The 19,497-nt window shown below is 39.4% G+C and overlaps 1 protein-coding gene across 8 annotated transcripts in view; it reads right to left on the bottom strand.

The window, feature by feature from the left end:
- Positions 1-19,497, bottom strand: part of plagl2 (pleiomorphic adenoma gene-like 2) — a 142,477-nt gene that overhangs the window by 20,682 nt on the left and 102,298 nt on the right. For 2 of the 8 annotated variants that reach the window (XM_087994846.1, XM_043710504.2), the window contains 3 exons: positions 8,593-8,697; positions 7,604-7,854; positions 2,058-2,118 (listed from right to left, as the gene is read on the bottom strand). In XM_087994846.1, the coding sequence (XP_087850972.1) occupies positions 2,058-2,118; positions 7,604-7,622 (80 nt within the window). In that variant the 5' untranslated portion in view covers positions 7,623-7,854; positions 8,593-8,697. Of the gene's footprint in view, positions 1-1,681; positions 2,119-7,603; positions 7,855-8,592; positions 8,698-19,497 lie in introns of all 8 variants that reach the window. The other 6 variants (XM_087994845.1, XM_043710503.2, XM_087994847.1 and 3 more) reach the window with 4 other exon arrangements.

Genomic DNA, 19,497 nt, shown 5'->3' with positions numbered 1-19,497 from the left:
ACCTTGTTGGGTTTGAAACAACTGCTGGCAAAAGAAAGCATCTGAAATTACACAGTTGAATGCAAATCATCTGTTTTTTTTAACGAAAAGGTATGTATGTGAAGAAAGTGTTAGCATTCCTTGGGATAGGGTGTCTTGCAAGATAATGTCTTCTATAAAATATGGAGGCTTTGATGCAATTAATTTCAAAATCTGGACTAAACATATTAGCCAGTTTTTATTTACAAAAGAGAATAAGAATCAGTAATGGTTTTAAATTATATGTTGCTGATCAACATTAGCTGTGCTCCAATAAATATGATAGACTGAAACATTGCCTGTCGGATTATGAAGCACAACTTTGTAATACATGCCTGTGTAACTAAATTCTTATTCGAGTGTTTAAGACTCCAGTTCTATTCCCCATCATCTGCATTTAAGGAAGATATTTCCTGGCAGAGAATGGAATTGTCAGGCAAATCAGTTATCAGCTACACTCTGTAATAGAAGTAATGTATTTAAAATTAACACCAGAAGGTTAACACCCCATTTTCAAATGTCAGCGACAGAAGCATTTGCTGAGGGTTTGATAAAACAGGTCCTAACAATAAGCTACCTTCCACAGCTACCACTATTTGATTTGCCAGCATGGTCAGTGATGGATATTTATATAAACAACAGGATTGTTCTGAAACAGAAGTGTGCATTACTATCTTTTAGCTCTAGACTTTTATTTCTATCTTAAAAAAGATAAAAAGACACTGCACAGCCTACCATTTCTAGGTTTGACTCCCAACATTACACTGCCGTATATTGGCTCCCTGTTGTGCAGTTTTTTTCCTCACTGTTATAACGTCAGTGTAATGTTCAGTTGTAGCAATGTTATCTTCTTTTAATTATTGCTCACTGATACATTGTCCTCTCCTTCACCTACGCCACTCTTAGAAATAAAACCGCTGTGAATTTTGCATCCCAGTATCACCTGGTATGAAAGCAGAAGCAATAAACAAATGGCAGTAAATCGCCATTCTGGTTTGAATATGTTCAGTGCATATGCTATGTGGCTAACAGGTACAAGGTAAGAAATGAAAATGCAAAATATTGATCTAAATAAAGCCCAATTTTTGTAATATGACAAGCAGCTGATGATTTGCTTTGGCTTCCTTTTGGAATCATTTTAAGGTTCCCAGCCAATGTTGTATGTACAATTTGATACACATACACACATTTGAAGATTTTCTTTTAATCAATGGATGCCCGGAAACAACTGGACATCTCATTTGTAATGATAGCCAAACAGCATATTATAACCCTGCTTTATTGTGTGACATCACTTTATGCAGGAAATTAATGGAGCAGGTAATGGTCAGAAGTGGTCTTTAGCAGATGGCTTGCAAGAATCCTCATTAAGCCTGAAGGAGGTGTAGATACTTAACTTAACCCTTTGAGGACTGCAGTGGCATTACTGCAAAATTATTAAAAATAGGTTTTAGTTATTTATAAAATATAGTTCACACTGTTTTTAACTTGGTATGATTGCAGTTAATTTTTGTAATTTGTTACAATGTTTGTTCCAAAACCATTTTAAATGCTCAAGTAGGTATACATGTTACAAGTTATTATCGAAAGCTGCGTCCTCAAAGGATTAAATACATTTGATAAACAGGTTTTTAGGGCACTATTTCCATTCAGCTTCCCATACCTGAGAAGTTTATACTTGGACACAAAGGCTTTAGTGCACTCCGGGTGTGAGCACGTGTAGGGCCTCTCTCCTGTGTGAGAGTATGAATGGACTTTAAGTTTGTCAACACTGCTGAAGAATGCTCCGCAGATCAGGCACTCAAGGGTTCTCCTTGGCTTTGACTCCTTCCCTTTCCATTTGGCTTCTAAAACCTTCTGCGTATCTTCCTTCTGTTTTGTAATTGTGATTTGACTTAGGTCATCAGTGGCAACAGCTGCCATTGCAGCCTTACAGGCCAAGTCCCTAGAAAAATGGGGCTTTACCCACCTTCTCGCTACCAAGTGTATTTCCTGTGTTTTCAGTCTGTGTATTATGATCACTTCCAGTTGATAGATACCTGTTGCATCCAGAGTTTAAGGTTGCTTCAGCAATTTGGGAGGAGTAGAGAAATCTTATGCCTAAAAGTCAAATTAAATACAAAGATTAACATTTCTCAACATGAAAATCATGATGTCTGTGAACCTTCAATCATTAATCATTATTGACTGACTACACAAGATATTCAGGCTTCCAGTTTATTTTCACAATCAAACATATCTTCTACCAAAGACAATTTAATATACATAATTGATTGAAAACCATACAATATTAGCCCTTAAAACATACACAGCACATTTCATAAAAGCTATCTACATGTAGCTTACTCTCATGCAATTCATCAGGAACATACAGTAGAGGTTGAATTCATGGCACACTGCTTTGAGGACCAACATACTGTGCCCAGAAGTCATAGGAAATGATCTTCCTTGCATGCAATGGGTAAATCCGTACCAAAACAGGAGGAAGAGGACAGCTAGGTGTCTCCCCAAGAGGGGTAATTAAAGCTTGAGACAAGGAAAACAAGTCAACTTAGGCAGCCCTTTCTACATTTCAGATAGTTTAATTAACGTAAAGACATCAGTAATAACTCGATTATAGATTTCCATCAGTATACACGTTGGTTTGAAAATTTAAAAATAAAACATGGAAACTACCTAAATAAAAAGAATATTAAAGAACAATAACATAAGAACCTAAGCGTATACAGGAAACCTCCACAAAAGAAGCCTATATTCTAATTTTGAGAAACAAAATATCCAGTTCTTTGAATAGTTAATAAATTGAATGTTTTCTTTCAGTATTTTTTTGAAGGTGAAAAAACACTGCTGATGCAAAACAATGAATGACATGCACGGAATACCTGTCCACTGACAAAAATCTTAGGCCAACAATCCATACAAACATGCCAGAACTTGAGGAAGGGCTCATTTTCAAAAAATGCCACCTTTCAAATGAGGCATAAGGCACTGTTGACAGAAATAGTTTAAATGCCATGCCACTATTCAAACAGCAGAAATTTCTCCAGGTAGTCGGACCAGCATTCTTCCCTCAAACACCATGACCAAAACAAGTCAACTGGTCATTCATCTTGTTACTGTTCATGGCATATACCATGCACTAAGTGGCTACTGTGCTTACTTACACTACCCCGTTGAAGTGCAATAAGCATTGAATGCAAAGAAAGCATTTTAAGATGTTTGAAATATAACATGTTGAAGAATTGCATTTTTTCCCTTAAAGTCTGAACAGAAATTTATGAACTTAGCTTACTTCGAATAGGGTGCTGAAAAGTGAATTCCGCTGTGTGTCAAAGTTAAACATTTTTTTGATCCAAACTGTCAATTATAATCACTAGAACAATGGACCTTATGCCAATTCTAGAATTACAGACTCACCAAAATGTGCGTTTATGTCATACTCTAGCCACATGAGCTGTCGGACTCTAGCAATTTCACTGCTGGTTTAAAGCTTCGAAAGATATTGCTTAACTCGCCAACATGTTTTTGCATAAATACTAGATGTTGTATTTTGAGAAGGCAAACCAGGACAGGACTTTTAAATTAATGGTAGAGCCCTGGGGAGTGTTGCCAAACAAACACAGGGACCTGGGATGCAGAGGCATACTTCCTTGAAAGTGGATTGTTAGACAGAGTGGTGAAGACAGCATTTGGCATACTTAGCTTCACTGGTCAGAACATTTAATAAAAAAGTTAGGATGTCAGTTGCGACTGTACCGGACATTGGCAAGTCCACGCTTAGAGTACTGTACAATTCTGGTTGTTCTGATATAGGAAACATGTTGATAAATGTGAGAGCGCGCACAGAAGATTTAAAAGGATGTTGCTGGAACTTGAGCTAGAGGGACAGGCTGAATAGGCTTGGACATTTTTCCCCCGGAGCTTCGGAGGCTAAGGGGTGACTTTATAGAGATTTATAAAATCATGAGGGGCATGCATAGGGTGAACATCCAAGGTCCTTTCCTGGGTGGAGGAGTCAAAACTAGAGGGCATAGATTTAAGGTGAGAGGGGAAAGCATTAAAAAGGACCTGAAAGGCAGAGGATAGTGCACGTATGGAATGAGCTGCCAGAGGAAGTGGTAGAGATGGGTACTAATACAACATTTAAAAGGCACCTGGGATGGGTACGTGAATAGGAAGCATTTAGAGGGTTATGGGCCAAATGCCAGCAAATGGGATTGGGATGTCTGGTCTGCATGGATGAATTGGACTGAAGGGTCTGTTTCCATGCTGTATGACTCTAAGTGACAGTAAACCTGTTACAGGAGCAGCATTATTATAAAAGAACTGGTTGAGGTTACCATAAAGGTCTCATCTTCTCAAACCACCCCATGCCAATGGTATGGTGACCCTCAGGTTAAACAACCAACAGTCATGCCTCTCTCTAACGAGAGTGCAGCCTCATGGCCCATTAGGACAATGGTGACTTTGTTTTTTTAACTGATCAATATGGGAGGGGAAATAACCCATTCGGATAGGATTTATATTGTGATCTAGAATCCTAACAGTTCATCAGTGGACAACTAATCTCCATTCAATATCTCTTATACATCTGTTTTCCTTGATTATCTGCCTCAAAGATTTCCTAGCAGGTGTACCATGCCTTAGAAAAACATCAGAACATCCATAATCTGTGGACTGATGATTAAAAAGCATTGCAGCGGTTTCATAGTATACAAAGAATGGTGTAACAGGTAGCTGCCATTACAATGCTGTAATAAATAATCAGCAGATCTGCTGTGATATTGTGCATAAGTAATCTGGAGTATAACTCTGATATTCAGTAGTTAATTTGACCGGCTCCTTTTAAACTCGATAATCTTTGTTGGGAATCCAGTAGCTCAAATTTTATAATTCAATGAGATTAACTGGAAGTGACTAAGGCTTTTTGGTACAAACTTGTTGAGGAAGACCTCAAGCAACAAGCCACACAACTGCCAAGGAACAATCTTTGACAGGAAGACCAGCAGTCAATCTGCCCTGAGCAACAGCAACTCAAAACTCAACTGCAGCACGTCACAAGTTGGGAATCTGAGGTGGGTATTTCACTTACTAACTCCCCAGGGCTTATGCACACATCTATAAGGTAATGTCACAAGTGTGATGAAATACTCTCCCTTGGCCTGAATAAGAGCAACTCCTTATACATTCAAAGCTTGACACTGCCAGGACAACACAATCCACTTGTTTGGAACCACACCCACCTTAAACATGAACTTGAACTCATCCAAACTCCACTGCTCGATTTCTGTTCACCTTTTCACCCTGTTCTTACTCACTCCTGGTCTAGTGACCCTTGCATTTTAAATTTCTCATTCCTTATTTTTACTCACTTCACTACCTTACCAACTCTGATCCCTGTAACCTACGGTCCCTGTACAATGCTTGGCCACTAACTGAAAACCCTGTGCAGTCTGTGTACAATTCAGCCCCTCAAAATCATGGCACGTGCACTGCCACATAACGAATTCAAACTGATTGCGTACTTAAATAAATGATCCATACACTGTTAGACAGAACAAGGAAGAACAGTGCTTTTAACCTTATTAAACGAGACCATCCTCCAAAAGGCATTGTGCTCCTCCAACTCTAGCCTTGTACCCAAATTTAATTCTGCCACCAAGAGCAGACTTGCTTTAACCTGCCTAGACCCTGGCCTGCAGAGCCTCTCGACCTCCTATTTCCTTCAAATCTTCTCTCTTTAAACAAACTTTTTTTGCCTTCGGCAAAAGGTGCAATGTAAAAGTGCAAAGTTGTTGTTTGAATTAGTCGTTTGTGGTCTGCCGGTGCTAAAGGAAGTTAACCTCAGGCATGAGTCGATGAGAAAAATGACTCCGTTCAGAGTGGTAGAATGAGTCTGCCTGGTTTAGATGAAATGCCAATTGCGATCACTTGTGACTGAACAGTGGTCTGAAGTTTCACTACAGGAAGTGGCAGACAATGTGCGACAGAAAGGTTGTTGCAACAAGGTAATGATGCACACAACAAAATTTAGCACATGAACTCAGGTTCATTAAATCTTCAATGCAACTTAAAAAGGAGAAGAGGTGGCCAAATGCTCAACATGATGCATGCCCCAATTTAAAAAACGCCACAGTGCATGATCTTCCCAGTGATAAGTCTGCAAATGGGAGAGAGGGTAGGGTTAACGTTTTTGGAGACAGGAAGATTTTGGAGGGAATCCAGAGGAAGTACCAATTCCTCTCAGCAATCTAATCCACCCTCTGTCAGTGACAGCCGAAGGGTGGAAATCCACAATCAGTTCAGCCACTTCCTCTTCTCAGTGAGGAAAACAGCAAGTGGAAGTTGAGCAAAGAAAGAGGTAAGGGGTCAATAGGTCAGTAACCTATAAAATACAAGGAATTAGGAATATTTTGTTTCTTTCCAGCTTTGAGTAGCATACATTAAATCATATTTGATTAGGCTGGCGCATTGAAATTAAGTCACTGCATATGCACTCTGGTGTGCTGGGAGACAACGTATAATTTTGTGGTGTTGTGTAATTCATTTTCCCAAAATAAAACCAGCATCCTACAACTACCTCACTCTTTATACATCATTTGAACAAACTGTAAATTGTGTTGATTGCATTCCAATGTCGATTATCTGTGAATAACAATTCCCAAATAAAAATTACAGACCAACGTATCCTCCTGTTAAGCACAACAATATTTCATGATCTAGCTCAATGGCAGATAGACATCTATGTTCAGTTCTTTGGATTCCATTACAAAATGTCACATTATTGACATGTTGGCCATCGTTCAGTTGCTTACTCTCTCATCTAAGTCAGAATGACCATATTCCACCAGAAACTTGAACACCAAAACACAGGATGACACTCCAAAACAAAACAGAGAGAATAATCTACTACTGAAGTAGTCGTCTTTAAAGTAAGATGTTACACACAAGTCAGTACTTTCAGCTTGAGGAGGTGCAAGACATCCTATGGCATTATTCAAAAAAGCAAGAGCTTTCCTTAGTATCTCAGTCAAGATGCATTTTTCAACCATCACTAAAACAAATGATCCAATCACAATCACATTGCTATTCTCTGGCCATGCTGTGTGCAAATTTGTTATTTAGTTTCTTAAATTTCATGATTTCCAAAACTAGTGATTAATGTCATTCCATATTTTTCCTTTTTAAATTTGGTCCATTCTCTCCTTTTGAGAACCTTTAAACATAGGTACAACATGGAGGGCCACCTTGTGAGTGAATGCTGTTGCAGTTTCCAACAAATATTTCATAGCAAATCTCCGGTTGCCTTACCTTTTGGGATTGGCTACAAGATAGAACTTTATACCCTGGAGTATTCATCTCAGAATATGCTGCAGATTAATGCTCTGGAAAGTACAGATTCCAGGTAATTCCTGGTGGTTCTACACTGCCAACTATTCCATGGCTGCTGGCATAAATCACTGTCAATGAATCTGTGTCTTTATCAACGAAAACGCATAGCTTCAGTGTAAGTGAATGTGTGCTTAATTTAACAAGACACTGTTTGAAATCATTAATGTGGTGAGAGGATAATGATCAAACTTACAGTGCAGTGGAGGCGTCATGAAGTGGAGGGACTCAGGTTGAAATTCACCCCTGCACAATTATCCCGATCAGTCATAACTCTGTGTCAAGTATCTGATCTGAACTTGGCATCTACCAAATGAGGTAGAGTATGTTGCCAGGCCACTGCTCTACACTTCTGAATAACCACTTATTAACTGGAAACAGCGGAAGCCTGGGAGACAATTGCACGCCTTCTCTCTCAGTCACAGGAGGTGCATAGCCCAACGAGATCTGCATAGGGAAAAACACAGGAGATTTCAATCTGCCCCATGCAAAGCAACTATCTAATGCTTCGTAACCAGCTTCTCTAGGTTTCTGACTTTCAGTTGCTTCAAAATGAATGAAAGAAATATACCACATGTTCAAAATGCAGCAAGAACCTTTAATAAAGTTAACCAAATGAAAAACACTGAGAACTGGACGTAGTGCCTGGATGACAGGGATTTCTGAAGAGTTTATGATTTGTTTCTGTGGGTGCCAATATTACAGTCAAGGATTTTATCCAGGAAGACCAGATAGCCAGAAAAGGCAACCATACACTTTAAAACATCTTACAGCTGGTGACATCCTTATTAGGAAATCTGTACTGTCACAAAGCTTCAAGAACCAACAAGATACCTGAATTCTTGGATATCAAAGCATTAAGAACACAAGAACAGAAAAAGCAAGAGGATACCCTTGAGTCTGCTCTGTCATTCAATCCTCTGCCTCAGTTCGATATTTCTGCCCATTCCCTCAATTCCTTCAGAATTCAAAAAGTATCAATCATAGCCTTGAACATACTCAATGACGAAGCATCCATTTCCCAATTCCTGGGAGTGAAGAGACTCCTCATTTCAACAGATCTTCAGAGTTAAATGTAGCACAAACTAAAACTACTTAAACTGAAAATTAAACAGGTTATTTCAGGGACATTCTCGTACTTTTGTTAAATACAAGTAAGTAAGTAATTATAACTGAGGAATTTACCTTTGGCATGACTTGCTCCACATGTACAATAATCTCCTTCAGCCAGTTCCAACAATTCTTGTTGGAGGACACCAGGAAGTGTTGCTGCACATCTTTTTCACTGACCTACACAGGAATAAAATTCCATTAATTAGCAATGTTGAATCTCCTTTTTAGTAAGCAGCACTGTTTAGTGAACAAGATCCCTTTTCATAATGTAGCACTGTCCTGGACATGTCTTTACTTCATTTTTGAACACCTCTCAGTTACAATGCTGATCACCCTGACAACATATCTTCAATTCTAAATTCATTTGGACTTTTCCCGTCCTCACTAAGTAATATTTCTGATGTGGAAACGTTTTCATAAACTTTTCAAACGATCTTGGTTTTAACAAGGAAACCTGTACTCATATCCTGAACACCAAGGAATTTTGATTCAAATATGATCCCTAATAGACATTAGGGATTGTGACGTCCAATGTCATTCACTCAACTTTCTTTAATCACAAAAATAATAGCCAGTGGCTCATATCCAGGCTTTGTAACTAATATAGATTATTTGTCTCTCAAGAGGAGTAAAGCAGTTCCCCGTTTGCAAATGATAATATGCAAGTTAAATAATGTTGAATCTCAGTTATCAGTTGAAGTCAGGTTGCTAAATTTCAGAAGATCTTTGTTGTTTCAAAACCCTTGGGAAAAACCTAATGGACACTTGGCAACCATCAGGTATGTTGGTGACATTGTATGAACACTCAAGCTGCATTTGAATCAAAATTTAAATTAATTTCAAAGTTCATTTTCATAAATACTGAAAATGAACCATTAGTAATCAGTGCCTTCATCATGAGTTTCTTTAAACACTAACCAAATATAAACAAGATGGGCATTTGCTCATATGGAGTTTGATTCATTAAGATTCAATTGTAATGTGCTTCTCAGTGTGATGATGCTGTTTTGCATGAAATAGGTCAAAGCCTGAAAAAATCATCCATCATGACAATTAACTGCTGACAATTTTATTTTGGTCAAAATCACACAACACCAGGTTGTAGTCCAACACATGTATTTGAAAACACAAGCTTTTGGAGCCTCACTCCACTTCCAGGTGCATGTGTTTTCAAATAAATGTATTGGACTATAACCTGGTGTTGAGTGATTTTTGACTTTGTCCACCCCAGTCCAACACCGGCATCTCCACATCAATTTTATTTTGGGATATAAAGACTTGCTAGAAGTTCAGCTTGTTTTAATAAGTGAAGAATTTATATTTTTTTTCATAATTCTGTGTACAAACCACAACGTTTCCTATCTTCTAGCTATAATTTATAAGTATTTCACTGGCACATTTGGCACGAAACTTTTAAAAATCTTAACAAGACATTTCCGAAAGTTGTGCCAAGTACGCGGAATATATTTCCGGTTTCTGTTAATAGCACGTTGTCCCCACTAGGTGGTAGGAGAAGCACTGAGCAAATAAAATGCAATCATTTCCCTATTGATCTCAGCTGAACTGTCGCAGAAACCACACAGAGTCCAAGACAGTTGTTAATCATATGTAAAATGAACTCAAATTCAAAATATACATCCATCACTTGGCAAGTGAGAGCGTGTCTGGTCTCTTTCACATTCCCAATGTCATCACTCCACAATTGGAACCATGTCTTCAGCTGCCAAAGCCCGAACCACTGGAATTCCCTCCCGTACCCTTTCCAGCAATTGCTTTACCGTTAAGATGCTGCTTGAAACCTACTTCTGATTAAGCATTCGGTCACCAGTTCCAAACTCTCATACGGCTCAATGTCAAACCTGGTTTAAATAAATCTCAGTGAAACATCTTAGGATATTTTAGAACACAGGAGTAACACAGTCATACAACACAGAAACAGACCCTTTGGTCCAACTCATCCACGCAGACCAGATATTCCAATCTGACCGGGTCCCAATTTCCAACATTCCGCCCCTACCCCTCTAAACCCTTCCTATTCATAAAACCATCCAGATGCCTTTTAAATGTTGTAACACTAGGTTATAGTCCAACACATTCCATACACACACCACCCTCTGTGTGAAAAGGTTGCCCTTCAGATCCTATTTAAATCTTTCTCTTCTCATCTTTGTTGCAAGTGCTATACGATTGCAAACTTGCTATTATATATAGTTCTACATAGATACCCAAAATTCTGTTTTGTACAGTATATTTGGTCATTGTAAATTCTCTCTTCAATGTTATATTGTGGTAGCTGTGGGGTATATGTATTATATTGCAATATATTTAGCAATATCTATGCAGTTGCATCAAATGCTGTACGGACACAGCTTTTGCAGTGAAATTTGTATATTTTATTTTATCTATTTTTCTAATCAACATGTTCAGAGAAGTTATTATACACTCTGGAGTAGGCAGCACTTGAACCCAGGCCCGTCAGTCCAGGGATAGGGATATTTTAAACCTGTGCTTTGCGTGTAGTGGTAACATATATATTTTGCACATTGCATAGTTGCTCCTTCCTATTTCTCACCTCCATGCTCCTCATTGGTGACAACATCTGGAAACAGCTAGTTTTTTAACATATTCACACTGACAACACCAAGATCTAACTCACCATTAGCTCACTCAGTTCCTCCATCGTTACCATGGGCTGAAATTAGCCAAGTGTTGATTCAATGACATTCACCGAGGGTTTCTCGTACTGGCCCCAGTGAAGTTTCTCTGTGGAAACACTCACTTCTGCCAGGACCTCGTGGGATCAACAGAACCATTTTTAAACTCCAGCCATGCGCAATTTTTAAAACGAATGCCTCTGGGGACATAGGTCTCATGGCCAACACATCATTGCAAATCCAAGTACATAATTGTAAACAAAGAAAAGCTGCATTGGCTTCCAGGAGTAGATGGGAACTAATTGCCTTTCAAAACAACAAATTTACCATCAAAGAATGATCACTGCACCAAGCTCATGTCTATTGGAAATGCTTCTCCATTAAGCCCTACCTGGCTTATTATGTCCGATGCTGCTGCACTCTATCAAGCAGAAAGTAATGCTTCACCTACTCAATGTCATCATCTTCCTCCTCCGAAGAATGCTGATGCTCTACCAGCTCTTCAGAGCCCATCACATCCCTTCATTATTCGCTCCAGTTGTGCTGGACTCAGCATTCAAGGATTATGCAGTACACACTGTCCAACGCCTATGGATTCAAGCAGCAGAACCTCATCTTTACCAGGCCTGTCATCTACTCCATAACAGCCATGCTGGAAGTATGTCTCAGTCAGGGCATTACATAATGGAGCCATCAATCATAGTGATAAAGGGCAGTCCTCATCTCTCAGTAAAACGTACTTGAAAGGTATCCAGCCCCAAAACATAACAGAAACATGAGAGTTCTCAAGGCATGATGGCATTTCCCAGGTACTTGCTGCAAGCTTGGAGTGGCACTACTGATCACATAATTTGTACATTGATTGAATTAAATCCTTTTCTGTTGAAGTCAACAGTGTTATGATGCCTTAACCATGACAGATGCAGAGCCTATACAGCCCTGCACCTGAGGGAATCCAGCCACACTTCCAAAGCCCACTGCCTGGGCTGCAGCATTGATCTCGTCACAGGCAAATCAGATAAATTGGTGTGATCCAGCACAAACTGCATTAATAACAGCTTCAATACATTTTCCAGATAGGAGTTTGAGAGTTCCCACAAACAGTCTCAGTGGATCCTTAGAAGCAGTCAGTTGCATGAAGGTTTGACGCAGCTGTCACTAAGATGACCATTTGGATGGAATGGCTACCCACTCCAGCAGTTGGTATCGCTCAATGATGGTGTCCCCAGGACACCTTCAAGTCTGTGGTGACATGCCCCTCCGTCCTGTGAAGGAAATAGCACCAAGAACAATAGACTGTGGGCCTTCTGTACCCTATCCTCATTCTGATGGAACGATCAGATGCAACTACCTCACGTGGACGTTGTTTGGTTGCCACTGATCCCGAACTTGCCAGTACAAATGTCCCTCTTCAAATTCTCTGTACTTTCATTGCACCAGAACAACAGTGACAATTGATCAGGGTTAAAATGAACCTGTGTGGAGAATATCAGTAATGGAACAAATCCTGAGCCATCAGCATTCACATCACACAAATGATGACTTAGCACAGAGCTACATTGAGAAAGACATGGAGGACTCTAACTAGCAACGCCATGAAATGCCTCTACAAGGAGCCCATGTCAATGAATGCAACACAAATCACATCACGGAAATTCAACTGGTGATTATAAGTGCTGTAAGATCACTGACACCTTGCTCTCCCACCCCTAGCACTCATTAAGCAACATCGCTTATTGGAGCATTTTGGCAAATACTTATTGTTCAAAGTGAGAGGAAATCAGTTACACATCCTTGATCAGCCTATGGGATCTTCGACTGTCTTTGATAATTGTGGCCTGTGGGTGGCACTTATCTGTGACTACTTCAGCTTCACATGGACAGTCAAAATTACTTATAACTAGGATTTTTAGCTCACACCATTGGACATTTCATGCGCAGGGTGCTATGATTACAGATGACTTCAACCTGTACTTTGAAAGTTCAAGATTAATGCTAGTGCCCCTTGAAGGGCCTCATACTGCTCACAGGTTGAGCCTGCGGACTCAGACAGAAAGAAAAACTTGCTTCACCCACTGAGGGCACAGTCGCAGACACTGTCCATTTCCATTGCACATTTGTGATTCACATGAGTGTAGTGGACGATGCGAATCAGGCTTGGCAGGATGAGTCAGAGGTTACGCTCAGTAATAAAGGGGCTCTCTGAATCTCCATGTTCCTTTCTTTCTTGAAGTCACTGTTGAAACCATCAATACACAGCTTTCACACACTCCTTAAAAATAATGTTCCAAAGACTCTCAACCTTCAGAGAATTATTTTTGCCTCATTTCTGCTTTAAACATCAAGGGTTGCCCATTTAAACAGTGATCATTAGATCTGAGTTCTCGCATAACATGAAACCTCTTTTCTACATCTCCCCTATCAAAACCCCTCAAGAGTTTATATTTTCAAATAAGATGCATCTTACTTTCAAATAAGATGCCAACCCACTCACTTTCATTATGTGTCTTCTGAACTGCCTCCAAGGCATTAACATCCTTCCACAAATAAGATGATTAAATAACTGGCACAGTACTCCAGATGTGGTCTCACCAGTCCCCTGTTCAGTTGAAGCAGAATCTCCCTACTTTTACCTTGTAATAAACAATAAACATTCTACAAGCTTTCGCAATTACCTGTTGTACCTGCACACTAAGCTGTTGTGATTCATGCATGATGGCACCCAGAACCTTCTGCACTGCAAAGGTTTGCAATCTCTCATCATTTAGTTGGATACTTCTTTTCTAGCCAAAATGACCAACGCGATTTTTGCGACAATTTGTAGCTCAGGTTGTGGTTCAGGTTGTAAGTTTGCTTGCTGAGCTACTACATTTATTCTCCGACATTTGGTCACCATGCTAGGTGACATCAACAGTGAGCCTCTGATGAAGCACTGGTATTCTGCACCACTTTCTACTTGTGTGTCTTGGTCTGTTGTGGTGGGTGATATCATTTCCGGTTCTTTTTCTGAGACGTTGGTAAATGGGGTCCAAATCGATATGTTTGGTGATGGAATTCCAGTTTGAATGCCAGGCCTCTAAGAATTCCCATGCATGTGCCAGGATGGATGTATTGCCCCAGTTAAACTGGAGTCCCTCATTGTCTGTGTATAATAATACTTGTGATAGTCATGTCTTTTGGTGGCTAGTTGGTGCTCATGTATCCTGGTGGCTAGTTTCCTGCCAGTCTGTCCAATATAATGTTTGTTGCATTTCTTGCAGGGTATTTTGTTTATGATGTTCATTCTGCTGGTCATTGGTCCTTCAGATTCAACATGAGCTGTTTCAGTGCGTTGGTAGGTTTGTGGGCTGCCATGATGCCAAGGTGCCGGAGTAGTCTAAAGTATGGCAGGCTGGCTGGAGTACATGGGTGTGCTGTGTCTTCTTGTTTAGGTTTGTGTGTAAGAATCGGTGGACTGCGCTTATCGGGTGCCCATTGTTCTCGAGTATGTTGTATCGGTGTTTATCTTCGACATCTCATAGCTCCTGGGTGCTGCAGTCATTGTAGCTTGTTTAAATAATGTCCTGATGCAGCTCGATTTGTGGGTGTTGGGATGATTGCTCCTGTTGTTGAGTATCTGGTCTTTGTGTGTCGCTTTCTTGTAGACACTGGTCTGTAGCTCTCCATTCGCTGTTCATTCTACTGTGATGTCTAGGAAGGGGAGTCTGTTGTTGTTCTCTGCCTCTTTGATGAAACTTATACCAGTAAGGATGTTGTTTGTGTGTTTGTGGGTGACCAATTTCAGACTTTACCAGGTTATGCTCCACTTGCCACATTGCTGCCTGTTCACTTAACCTATATCTTTTTGTGACCCTCTGACTATATTCTCCCCAAACCTTATTTTCCGACCTATCTTTGTGATATTAGTCAAAATTGGCAATAATTTCTTTCCGGGAGTAAATGAGGACCAGAGATGCTGGAGATCAGAGTCGAAAAATGTGCTGCTGGAAAAGCACAGCCGGTCAGGCAGCATCCAAGGAGCAGGAGAGTCGACGTTTTGAGCACAAGCTGTTCATCAGGAATCCTTCTCGGATGCTGCCTGATCGGCTGTGCTTTTCCAGCAGCACACTTTTTGACTCGACCATATCTTTCCGTCCCCTAGCTCAGATCATAAATCCACTTGATGCACTGTTCAATGTAATTGTCGTGGACTAGATGGTGGAATTATGTACCGCATGTTACAGAGTACAATATATTGTACATATTGCACAACTGTACATATTGTTTTAAGATTGTTTATTTTCTTGCAAATACATCTTTTTATGGTGATTCTATGACTAGGGCGGGTGTTTAAGCATTATTGTACTACTTAAGATCGTTTATCATTAAAATACAGCTCTATTATTTCATCGTAAGCATCTCCATAGAGACCAGCAATTTCATAAGTGATGACTTTTGCAAGAAATAACTGAAGGCCAAAATTTTACATTTCAGAAGTTTTACTGCAACAAAATAATATCAATTATAGATCAAACATGACTGAACAAGCAGTGATGCATCCAACTAAGGGAAAAGGTACTTTCACATTAACTAATGTTAACCAAGAAACCTCTAACAACTTCTAATTGTTTACAGTAATTTTGATGGATATTTGATAGGCAATACAAGGTTAAGTCCTAAATTACCCGCATCTTCTGAGCAGGCTCACTTCTGCCTACTACACCAAGAGCAGTCTCCCTGTCTGTAGAAAACTATTCCGCTCAGCAGAGTACTCTTGAAAGTACTTTCATTCAGAGTCTTCCCTTAGTGACTTGCTGTTACTTAAATCCCCAGAAGTCAGCTGTTCAATTCTCTACTTTTTGAATGGAAAACTAGCTCTCACCAGCATCCTGCTTAGTTGCTAATACAAGTACCGTCTTCCTCCTGATCCTCACAGCAGTAACTGCTTTAACCATGATCCCTTTGTGGATGTGTTCAAAAGGCAATAGCATTTCTTTTTTGAGTCAAGGTGTGAGAACAGGCACTTATTTTCTAAAGATCCCTGGTCGGGTTTCATTCCCTAGGAGAACCAGACTGAGGCAGTCATCTATCTCTGAGCAGAGGTTTACAATGACCGCCAGCCCACATGTAGAAGATTCTGATTTGCCTCACGTTAAAAGCAGAGCTGAAAGGCTTTCTCTTGCTCTCTCTGTCCCATTTTCTTTCAGTTTCGCACAAAAAACAAACAAAAACACCAAGTGCTAAAGTAAGTTGGAGAAACATCCATTTCATTGAGAACTCAAAAGACGCACACAGATTTTGCCTCTGCTAAGGATATACAACATCAAATAAACAACCAAGATCTCAAGACAAAACCTATCATCTCAAAGACCCTAGGAAGTTTTTTTTAATTAATTATACACTGCATTCTGGCATAATGCAATGGTTACATTCCTCTGTGACCTCATGCTTTTGAAAATTTAATTGGTGAAGATCGCTACAGAAAAATACTATACCCATTCAGTAGAAAGTCTATATTATTCAAAGTGTCCACAGTTCACCAATCATGTCATAGCCAATTTGAGTTGACAAAATATGCGTTATACAATAATGACCTGTATATATAAAATGGCCTACCCTTGATCTTCGTTTTTGTAGAAGACACTGTCCTCAATTTCAACGTTATGCCTGTTTGCTGGGTATTGTGTTATGATTTTTTCCAGGATTAGTGATAACAAAACCTCTTTCTTGCACACAAGAAAACCTTGTAATTCACTCTTTTTAAAAGGTAGTACATTTTAATTTAGGTATAATGCAGCTGCTCAAAGATTTAGAAACCCTTGTTGCTGACAATCAATGGGTTAAGGAAGGCAGCCAGTTTGCTCCCATCACCTGGTCATATCAATTCTTCAACAGAAAGTTCTGGTAAGTTATGGGTGTGGCCATGGGCAAAAGCTATTCAAAACATGTCAACACTTTGGTACAAGGCACCTTGACCAATATTTTGAGTGAATGAAGTGTCCTAGATTTATGCTTTTTAATTAACTTTAGTATGTATGATTGTTCATTAATTATGTGAAAATACTCAATGACCAAAATATACCAACAGTTCTGTCTGACCATTTCACCAACTGAGATATTAAAGAGTTAATTTGCTCTACTGACGTGCAAGAAATTGAATGCCCTGGGGTAAAGTGGTGTATCTTTGTCTTCTGGGTGGAATGTGGAGGTTTTAGACAGCCATTTCCTTGCCATTCAGGGACAATTTACAAATTCATCCAGAAATCAATAAAAACATTACAGTTGGAATTTGACTTCTCCCCTATAGTTAAAAAAATGATTTGCAACAGATTTGACTATTAAAGGGATGATTTGCACCACATTGTCTCTGGAGGGGAGGTGGTAACTGCATTGTATCTCAAGTGACATATGACTGTGAGGGTGCAACTGGGGGTTGTTTTGTGTGCATTACTATGATGTAAAGATTTTGTATAAAGGAAGGACGGTTTCCTTTGTTCAGAGAGAGCTTTGCCACGATCCCGTAAGCTCTGCGTGTTAAAGGTTCGTCCAGAAAGAGACACCCCGGACATGCCTCGCAAGCATGGCGAGGAGCATTCAGAGTTTCTCTGAAGCTTGCGCTGTATTGTATTTAATACATTTGGCTGTTTGTTCACAGAAGTTGATGTCTTGCAGTTGCATCAAGTGCGTAAGGATCTCAGAAAAAAGAACTTAACATAACGAACATGAAAAATGTTAAGCACACAAATGTACTTAACAAATAGGAGATGGTATGTCCAAAGAGTGTCCAATCCTCATTTTTATTTACTGATGACAAAAATAGTGACATCTGGATTCCCAATTAGCAATGCACGGTTAACGTACTGGAATAATACTGCCTTAAAAGTGACAGGAAGGAGAATGTGCACTTTCTCTGGAAGGAGGGTGGGCTTCTTACTTTATCAGGATCAGTACAAATACATGTTCATTAAAATGTAGACTTGAATATAGAGGAGAAGCACGAAAGAAAAGTGTGTCTATACTGAATTATCAAGTCCATGATACAGGATTCCAAAATCCAATAAATGGACATGAGATTCTGTGTTGCAACTTCTTCCTTGCAATACATTTGATGGCTCACTAACACATTACGTAACAAAGATCGGAACAGGAGTAGGAGTTAGCCCCTTGAGCCTGTTCCGCACCAAACGGAGATATTAAGGGGTTACTTTGTTCTGCTGGCCTTCAAGAAATTGGATGCCTTGGGGGTACGGTGGTATGTTTCTCCGTCTTGCAGGTACAATGTAAAAAAAAAATTTACATTGTCATCTCCTGCTATTCAGAATCAATAAGAGCACTGCGGTTAAAATTCTGACTACACTCTGCAGTTAAAAAAGAAGAGATTTACACCAGATATTGCCATTAAAGAATGATCGACATCACATTGTTTCCAGAAATAATCAAATCACTATTTCATGTCATGAGTGGCATGAGTGACTATGGGGGAGTAGCTGGGTATTGTTTTGTGGGCATTACTGACTGTAATGTGAAACTCTTCTAAGGAGGAAGAACTGGCCCCTTTATTAAGACAGAGATCTCTTGACATGGCTCCATAAGCATTGCAGAGAGTATTAAGGGATCCTCCAAAAGCTTGTACTTGCTTAATAAATTTCAGTTGTTCACAGAAGTTGGTGTATTGCAGTTGCATCCAGTGTGTAAGAATCTCAAGAAAAATAACCTAACAGTACAATAACGTCATGGTTGACCTGTAATCTAAGTTCCTAATCCTCTGATTACCATTTATCTTTTAAAACTTTTGGATAACAAACATTTCTCAAGTTCTGATTTAAATTTAAACAGATGATCAAGTTGACATTTCTTAAAACCATCCTTTATATTGTATAAATGTTCTATAACTTGGCTCCATACTAATAATACTGTATTCAATGAAGTTAGTTCACAAACACGCAAGTGCAATATTTCATAACTTAGAACCAACAGTTCCAGAAAATGCATCAATACCATTTTCCAATGAAGGCTGTAATATAATCAGTTTGAAGGTATAATAAAGCTGTCAGAGAGCCAACGAGACTTTTTTCAGGAGGGCCACAGGAATTCTGGAGGGCTGAGAGAGCTAACTATATTGGTCAGAGGATAAGCTAAGTGGTAGGTAGAAAGACAGACGGACTGAAAGCTAACCAGCCAAATTCATTCTCTGCCACTATCAGTGGCACAAAAAGGCAAGTTGAAAATGAGATATATACATGACTTTTGGGAAACCTAGTTTACCACTTATGCCACAGGATTAAGTTACAAGAAAGACTGTAGAAAATAGCTCTTCCTAACCATCAAAAAGAAAGTGCTGATG

The sequence above is a fragment of the Chiloscyllium plagiosum genome, unplaced genomic scaffold (genome assembly GCF_037043375.1).
Source record: "Chiloscyllium plagiosum isolate Xiang-an unplaced genomic scaffold, Cpla_swu_hap1 HiC_scaffold_15, whole genome shotgun sequence".
NCBI lineage: Eukaryota > Metazoa > Chordata > Chondrichthyes > Orectolobiformes > Hemiscylliidae > Chiloscyllium > Chiloscyllium plagiosum.
This window is presented reverse-complemented; position numbering and strand designations above follow the sequence as displayed.